Below are 9,140 nucleotides of genomic sequence, written 5' to 3'. Positions count from 1 at the left end.
GATCTGTCTCCCCTTTCCTTAGCCTCTATCGAGCTAAATAATCATATAGTTTGCACTCTCTGATGTCGATATACATATGTTAGAGACAAAGAAAAAAATAAACTTTCTGCACCGGAAGCGTATATGATGGTTTTGCTTGCGTGTCGGTGTATCATGAAGTGCGAACCGATGCAGAGTTGTCTCGTTCTCTTTTGTGTCGTGATTTGCAGCACGTAACAACAAAAGAATGCCGCTGGGAGAAATTATTTGTGTATGATCATTTTTGAACGAACGAAAGCGAATTTTACAGTGAATGGATCATTTGGAAAACACTGTGTGCTTCCGTATATCATCTTATAGTACCATTGTGATATATTATCACTTTTCGCGTGTGTTGCGTTTAGTGATCTCTGAAAATCGTTCGATTAATCGATTAATCGAATACTTTCTACAGAAATCGATTATTAATTGAACGAATACTGCACAACCAATAATCGAAGCGAACGAATAATTTACGTCGATTAATCGATCCAAACCCAGAGCAAAAAAACCGTACGGCCGCTGCAGTTTTATCCTGAAAATCAATCATTATCTCTGATGCTCTCCTAAACTCCTAAAAGAAGCTCAATGCCGTAGATGCGAGATGAGCTTCGTTTACGAGTTTAGGGGAGCCTAAAAGATAATAATTGATTTTCATGCGGAATGAACACTTTTTTTTGTTTCCAGATGGCTTTCTAACAAATAAGAAATATTAGTCTAACTAATTATTTTCTCAGTGTGACGATTAATCGATTAATCGATTATTTGGAGCGATTAATCGTATCGAATAACAAACTGCTGAAAAGTATTCGATTAGTGGATGAACGATTAATTTCATAAATCAGGAATCACTAGTTGCGTTTTTGTTTTTTTCCCCGCCGTTTTTTTTCGTTCAAAGCGACATATACCGAGAAAAATTACAAGCTGATACTGTAAAGCTTGCAACGTGCTATAAAACCACGAATAAGCCTACCGGTCATCTAATTGTAGGCGCATTACTACTAAATTTAATTGTAGGCGCATTACTACTAAATCACGTGATAACCTATATGTTGGCGTATTACGATTGCGAAGCAGTGTAAAAAGTGCCCTAAAGCAATAACCGGCATCGACTGGTTGTTTGCGGTGGCTATTGTTGAGCATTTGTTCACATCATCACTTGCTCTGGAGTATCACAACAAAAAACTTATTCTGGATGTGTACGATTGCACGAATGTCTTTGAAAATTCGCCGTTGAATTCTCTTTCGTCTTTTGAGGGGGCAAACCACGCCACTATTCACCATACCACTCTGAAGGTATGTTTAGAAATCCCGTGAACGTAAACATGAACAGGTGGTGAAAAGGTACGATTATTTCACGGTGAAGAGCATTGCGAAAAAACATCTCAAAAATCGTGGTAAATAGAAAGTTTTTGTTCACGTTTGCGTTCATATTAACAGTTTGCCAGTAAACGTGAAGTAAATAAACATCGAGCTTCAATGAAGTAATTCGGATAAAATATACAGTTGATCACGAATCAACGTGGAGCAACGAAGTTTTTCAACCCATGCACAGTTTCGATAGAATGAAATTATATTATCACGCAATTTTTACCTAATTTGTCTACCAGAAGCTTTCAGCATTTCAGTTTAGCAATATATTGGGTTTTTTATAAGCAGTAACTATTGTCCCCCTTACTTGAATCAATCAACCTTGGTTACGGGCTTCAACATTCATGGTTGAACATAGTTATTATGGTAGAATATCAACATGGGACAATTGAGCTTGATGTTTTTTCATAAGCTGGTAACAAACAATACCTTTTTTGGCTTTTTCCGGAAGATTATGCATGAAAATATCGTTATATGAAAAAAAGTGTAAATTGTCAAAAAGTAACATGAGATAACTATGCGTAGAACGGCAGTATATTAGGGTTATATTGATATCTTGTAGTGGTTTAACGCTGAAACCATCAATCTGTACATGGTTCATCCAAGCAAATTAGGTCAGTAGTGTTCAATTTCACAATTGTACACGCACCTTGATTCATACAATATTCTCTCTTGAACATTTCTCTACGTACTATTTTGGGGGTCATTTTCTATCACAAAATCTTAATTTCTCAATTTCGATTTTGATGAAAAATTACTTGATAGATCGATAAAAGCTGCAGCATTTCAACGCGACGGTTGGATATGCAATTTTGCGAAGCTCAGACCCATCGGAGAATTGAAACACTATAATTATTGATAATCATGAGATAATCGATCTCACCAAATAAATTTTTACAAACGATGAGGTTTACTTTCAACCAAGCATATTGGATTTGTCCCTTTCCGTTTCCATGTGTGAAGAAGTTACATAAGTTTCCTCCGGCATTACATCTTCAGTGTACTTTTATCAGAGTATATTCTAAGTGATCCGCGAATCTAAATCTCTTGTGCGAACCTTAAAACATGTTTCTGTTATCCAACTTTCATAAATATAAGATAAATATAGAATTGATTACACGATATACTGTTATACAAAACATTTAACTCCAAATATAAACAGTAATAGTGTCAACATGATTCCTATACAAAAGCGAAAAAACTAAAACTAAACTAATCTGGTTTGTGATATTTTTGAATGAATTCGAAGTCAAACGTTAACTTTCTATAAAATAGTTTGTTTTATTAGTATGTATGATGCCTTTTTGTTTGTTTGAATATTCTTTTCTTATCGAAGTGTGTGGCTGCAGAAAATCAACTGAATATTGATTGACAGCGCTATGCGCAGAGCATTACAAATGAAGAACAACCGAAATGAAGTCAGCCGCCGCCAAGCGCTTATATCAACAATTTCAAAGAAAGAATTAGTATCGAATTGACGATGGACGTCTTCATTGGTTGTGTGTGAATAAAATTTGTTATGATGATGATGAGAATGACTTGCACAGAAAATGCTGACTTTCGACGTGTTTTTGTTGTTGCTCATGCGCATCAAGGTTTGGTTTTTTGTTTTTTGCTTTGTTGTAGCATATACATTCAGAACTTGCACATATATGCGCACTCAAATTGGCCTAAACGATTTGTTCATCTGTGTTTTTTTCTGTCTTGCTTCATTATTTAGTGTTAATTTGCTTGTATCTTTTTTGTGTATCTCTATGCTACGATGTTATTAGTTTTTTATTGGTTTTAACAACGACAACTACTTATTCATTATTTTAGTTATTTGCCTAGTGTGATCTTTTTACAAACTAACCGGAAACAACTTCATCGGAGATAAATTAAGAAGAGGAATAACAATATACAGCCTCACGGAGTTGATGATAAACAATTGTTTGCCTCCCTCTAGTTCTTTATATCGTGTTTTCAGCGAATTAATTATTGGGAGGAGAGAAATCCAAAATTATGTACAGTATTAAACAATATAATGTCGAAATTGCTTCACTTGTGTTTTTTTTTGTTTGTTCTCAGCGATTATTCTGTCTAATGTTTCACTAAACGTAATTGCAACATTTGGCTGTCTTTTGTGAATTAGAATTTGTGTTTCTTTGTTCACTATATAATATTTGATTTCTGAATTCAATTCATTCATTATTTCTTTATTGTTTATGTCTTACTCCCTAAAGTGTATTATCTCTTAGATTAAAAGATGTATCATTGTAAAAAGTGTGTAGTTGTTTTGTTTTTTTTTTAGAAATAACAGTAAATTACGAATTGATTATATCCATATTGTTATGCTTTGACAGGGGGGAGCCTCCTCTTGCGATTGCACCCTCGTTTCGCCTTTTTTTAATATTAGTATTAGCGGAACCTGACGTAATGCTTCTTTACTTCACAGCTGAGTATGTTTGCTGTTGTGAATTGTTAGACTGAACCCAATTGCCGAAGACGTCACTGTAAAGGGAAAAAGGTTTGATACAACTTTGATTGGAGGAAAACGAAGGATTGTGGAACTTACCGGCAGTGCGTAATGACACATTCGTTACTGCAGTACTCATCCTCCCAGTCTGAACTGACGATCGCTGGATTCGGGCAGCCGTGTCGGATACATTGTTGAGGAGGAGCGTCGTTCTGCTGCGGTGGGCTGCCGGATAGTGGAGGACCCACCTGGTGGGGGCTCATGTGTCCACTCGGTTGCTGCTGTTGTTCCTGCTGCTGCTGATGATGCTGCTGTTGCTGCATCGGGTGGCCAGGAACCTGAGACTGTTGTTGGCTGTGCATCTGGGAAACGCGGAGAATACTAAATTGTGATTTTTATTTGCAGCCTAGAAGCAAAATGTTTTTTTTTTCGAATTGGAGGAAGTCGGGATTAATATGTAAGAACAATGCGTTTTGTAATCTGGGATTCAAAGTGCACTTAACGTTTTGAGAGAGTAGGAAAATGACACTATTTAACTTTCCTTAAATAGCCATTTTCTTTACCTAAACGCGAAGTAGTTATTTCTACCCTGATAAATAGGTAGATTAATAATCTAAAATACATGATGATTGTGAGAAATCAGGATTTCAAAATGTGGTTAAACTTCTGAAGATTATTTTCCTACTCATCCGAATTTGACAGATAACTGGTCCGGGATTGGGTAGGTATCACAACCGCGAATAATGGCTTTCAGAACCCCCGTAGACTGCGGACTTTTTATCGGTCGATAGTTTCATCGGCTTTTTAATCAGGACGGTGGGGTATACATATGCTTCCCGATTACCGTCAAACTAAGGTAATCCGTCTGTATAATTCGATCGGTGCGCTAGCAGCTCAACCAGACTAGACTTTCGGCCGATAGAATGTCGGAACTAGCTGTAAAATTGTTTTCCAGGAATTTATCGGAAAGCGGGCCAACACCACGTTTCTCCTGTATAACCACGTAATCGTATTCCGTCTGCAAATTCTCGTAAAGCTTCCTCAAGCGATCATTTGCCTCCAGATTTCGATTGGCGTTAAAGCAAGGTACAATTTGTTCCTTGAAGCATCTTCTATCAGCTTTGCTACCAGATCATAAAGCGGCCCGTATACGATCACTTGTAATGGCATTACCAGTAATGATATTCATCTGAGATTCACTTCACCACATTATCGGTATTCTTCAACCCCACACAATCATTTCCATAGTCTTACTAATACTTGCGTCATTTTCATTCGTACTTATGTACTTCTAACGAATTTGACCCAAACTTTACTTTGTTCCTATAAATTTCCTTACATTTCCACCAAAACTTAATTCATTATTATCAATATCAATATCAGACACAATTTTCGTTCAAGATTTTTCCCCACTTGCAGAGAATGTGTTTTTTTTTACATAGAACACATATTTGTTTGAAAGCATGTTTGCTCCACCCGAATATACATTACCATTTTCGCTTAATAGAAACGGAACACGGAGCTGTCTATTTTGAATTGCGTGGCAAGGTTGCCAATTTTGCGCAGATCGATTGGACTTGAGTCGAATGGATGACAGCTGGCTCCCACAATGATGGACTCTATTGGCGATCTAACGCAAAACGTAAACGATCGGTGAGACATCTGGATTTTGTTTTTGAACTAAGAAAATGATGCTAATGTAACCTGAAACTCAAAAAACAAATCACGTATATTTTACTTCCGGGCTTTCCAAGGTAGTTCTCACATGCAGGAATCGTGCATTTTTCTACTTGTGTTTGATTGTGCTCTCAAATTTCCTTCTTTAATTCAACCATTGTCAACATTTTTATAGTTTTCACTACTGAAAGAGGTAAATAAATAACCTGTTATATATAAAATTGCGCAGAATTAAATTTCTTACAAACTCATCGCAATCAAATATTCTTTTATGTTTATAACATTGTAATTTGTGGAAAGAACTACAAACCTTCCATAAGCTCACATGGCAAAATTTAAAACCATCATCACTTTCACCGCAGCGCCGCCTAGGTGTAGATTTGTACGTTAGATCGCCAATTTTGAAGAACTAAATAGGCTCAAGGAGGAGCGTCAAGGATGAAATTTACGGAAAATTTGAAGACCAAGTTAAAAAAAACCATATATAAAAATCATTCAATTTAGAGGATTATGAGAGAACATTTTTATGATTTATTTTGTCGTATTGATACGGTTTTAACAACCCGTAGCCGTTGAAAACTCATTTAGTTGCGATTGCGAAGCGAGTGTGGAATATGCTCGCACTCTGGCCAATGCAGTATGCTCTTTTGACGTAGAACTACGTCTTTCATTAAGGGTTCTAAATCAGAAAACAGGTCACGTTTTTATGAAATAAATTAATACGTTAATAACGCCACGAACGGATTTTGGCCATTTACATACTAAACGAATCGGAAATTCTCTAAGATTTGTTTAATATGCTATACATTAGAATCCCCTGGTTTGTAAATGGTTAAAATTCATGAAAACTTCAAGCGTTTCTATTTTTCCATACATTTGTTCTGTCCATTTGTGTGCTTTCCCGAACAGAGCTGTCAATAACGAGCAACTTATCGCACCCAACGAAGGGAAAATCTTAGGAAAAGTAGAAGAATGAAGGGGAATACTTGCCTAGAGTGTAAACAGTGAATCTCGCTGAGGCAAATTTTCATTCGGCATCGGACTGTTGAGCAATCCAGTTCACTTTGCTTTCGCTGCGCTTCGATCTAAGACTGGACCCCACCAGTGGTAATCCAACTTGGATATTGTCGTTTGGTTTTTCTGTTCGTTTTTCGCGTTATTCGTATCGTGTGTTTTTCTTTTCGCATCATAAATTGGACGCTTCCCGTAGTGTGTGATGAGCAAGAAGAAGAGGAAGGCAGGCTCGAGACCTGCAAAAACGACTGCATTGGCAGGAGCAATAAAATTTCGAGGCAAGCGTCATCTAATAATGCACGCGATGTTGATGCGGTGAAAAGCGCTCGCACTGAACCTAGCCTCCGCGAGTGTGACACCGCATCGAACAACAGCGAAGTAGGCGCGTCGGTCAAAAATTTAAACGCCCAAAAGCAATCAAAATCAAGTTCCTCCCGCTGGTGGTGAAGGCGGTCGCCCTTGACAAACTCATCAGCGAATTCGCATCGATGTTACATCAGAGTACAAGCTGTGTGGCATAATGCAGTCTTTTACCAAGCAGTTAACATTGTTTGTTTTCCGTCATCATAAGGGCTTCGTTGGTGCCTTTGAGAATGCATCAATGCAACTGACGTTATGGCGAAGCAGGCGTTAGGGTTGTGCACCAAAAAATTATTTGGAGAACACCAAGCATCTTGAATGTCTTACTGGAATGTTATGAGTTATTTGGGTTCGCGTACCAGTCGCAAAACTGCCTTCAACTAGGATTGCATTTGCGCTTATATTGATAATAATGAAACATTGCTACTGTTTTCGAGGTTGTTGACATTAACAAAAAGAGTTTATTTCGCTTGTTTAGTTACCAAGAAAGTAAATGTTGTTCTGGAATTTTGTATGTGATTAGGTTTCGCTTGCCAGTAGCAAAACTTCCTCCACTAAGGGTGACAGCTGCGCTTCTCTCGAGCATGAGAAAGTAATGCAACTTTTTTCGAGGCCAGTAAGTTTGAGTCGAGGCCAGAGGAGCGATTCCTTTGAGGCAATACTAAATAACATGTAGCATGATATTTGATGTTTGCAAGTGTTGTCATTGTTGTGGTTTCCATGCGGTGCCAAAGATATATTGATGTAGTTATGAGATGTGGAATAATGGTGCTAGTGCAACATGTATATAATCGACTGTAGCCGAGTCTATATCAATTGCGAAAAAGGACACCGGAATAGCGTTCGAGGTAAATTTTCAACAAAACAAGCGACTTATAAAAAATAACAGTGCAGTTCTACGTCAACAATGCGATCGTATCATGGACACAACCTCCTATAATTTTTTTCCTAATCTCATTCCTTTTCTTCCGCCGATTTGATCGGAGCCCCCAGTAAAAAACGAACTATTGATGATAATTAGATATACAGTGTCGGACAATACATTAAGACCGCTCTAATGCAAAAAATTAAAATAATTTTAAATGCCAGATCAAATATAGTATATGCGAAACCTAGCGGCAAGCACTTATTCTAGTATGACAACTTTGAAAACTGCAAGTTTAACGCAATCAAAGCAACCCGTTTTAGCAAGACGCACTGATAGCTGTCAAAAGTTGAGCCCGGTGCCACAAAATTTAGGACCAGTTCCTCGTTTCGGCTGTTTCGAGTGTTGTTTCGACCGATTTTTGAAAAAAAACGGGCTGGTTATATCTATGATATAACCGCAAGGAGCCGATCTGGCGTGGAGGTAACATCCATACTTCTCACGCTCAAGATCACGAGTTCAATTTTCACTCCCGACATTCTTCCAAAATGGAAGGTAAAAGTGACGAACCAGCCAGAAGCGTTGAAAGTCACTATAATACAGAAAAAAAAAATATAACCGCAAGGTTTACGTGGGAGCTTAGCAATCATTTGTTTGTATTGATTAAATTGTTGATTGATTGAAACAATTTCCAAATTCAATATATTTGCTTTGTGAGTGAAGAGATTGAATAAATGCTATGTTTCATGCATTGTGATAGATTATGTTCTTCATTACCAGAAAATTTAATGACAGTCCTTTTACGTTTGGTGTATATTTGGACAAAATATGTGAACGGCAGAATTATCAAACGATTATTTTATTTTACATTTCCCTCTGAAGTTTGCATCTCTCAAGTGTACGTACTTCTCGAACCGCGAATTTGTTTGATTTGATGAATTTCAGGCACTTAGTTTCGATTTTGACATGTACGTCGAACGCATATTGTTTAATCAATAGGCGTTATCGCAGCAAATTGTTTGCCTAATCATCAAATGGAATTCAGTGAGCAGAAGATATGAAGGCATATCCTTCAATACAGTCTTGAATAACCGAGCCAAAGCGTTGTGTTCGTACCGGCTTTTGTAATCTGTGTTAGGAAAACACTTTTCGCAGTGCAAAAAACATACGGGTGCAGAAGTACCCCCGCCTTGCATGAATCAACAATATTCTAGTCTGCACAAAGACAAGCGAGTACAAAAGTACTTGCAGTTTGCATTTATTTGCAAAGCCCATTTCCTCAGACACCTTGTTTTTGAAGTCTGTGTTGGGGAAACACATTTCAGTCGGAACAAAAATACCCCCGATTTGCATGTATTTGCAATACCGATTTCCCCAGAC

At 37.5% G+C, this 9,140-nt stretch overlaps 1 protein-coding gene across 4 annotated transcripts in view; it reads right to left on the bottom strand.

Annotated features, from left to right (window-relative positions):
* Positions 1-3,528: 3,528 nt before the first annotated feature.
* LOC129761976 (TOX high mobility group box family member 4-like) overlaps positions 3,529-9,140 on the bottom strand; it is a 255,471-nt gene continuing 249,859 nt past the window's right edge. For 3 of the 4 annotated variants that reach the window (XM_055759863.1, XM_055759860.1, XM_055759861.1), the window contains 2 exons: positions 3,944-4,206; positions 3,529-3,879 (listed from right to left, as the gene is read on the bottom strand). In XM_055759863.1, coding sequence (XP_055615838.1) covers positions 3,813-3,879; positions 3,944-4,206 — 330 coding nt within the window. In that variant the 3' untranslated portion in view covers positions 3,529-3,812. Of the gene's footprint in view, positions 3,880-3,943; positions 4,226-9,140 lie in introns of all 4 variants that reach the window. The other variant, XM_055759862.1, reaches the window with a different exon arrangement.

Source organism: Toxorhynchites rutilus, chromosome 1 (assembly GCF_029784135.1).
Source record: "Toxorhynchites rutilus septentrionalis strain SRP chromosome 1, ASM2978413v1, whole genome shotgun sequence".
In the NCBI taxonomy this organism is placed as follows: Eukaryota; Metazoa; Arthropoda; class Insecta; order Diptera; family Culicidae; genus Toxorhynchites; species Toxorhynchites rutilus.
This window is presented reverse-complemented; position numbering and strand designations above follow the sequence as displayed.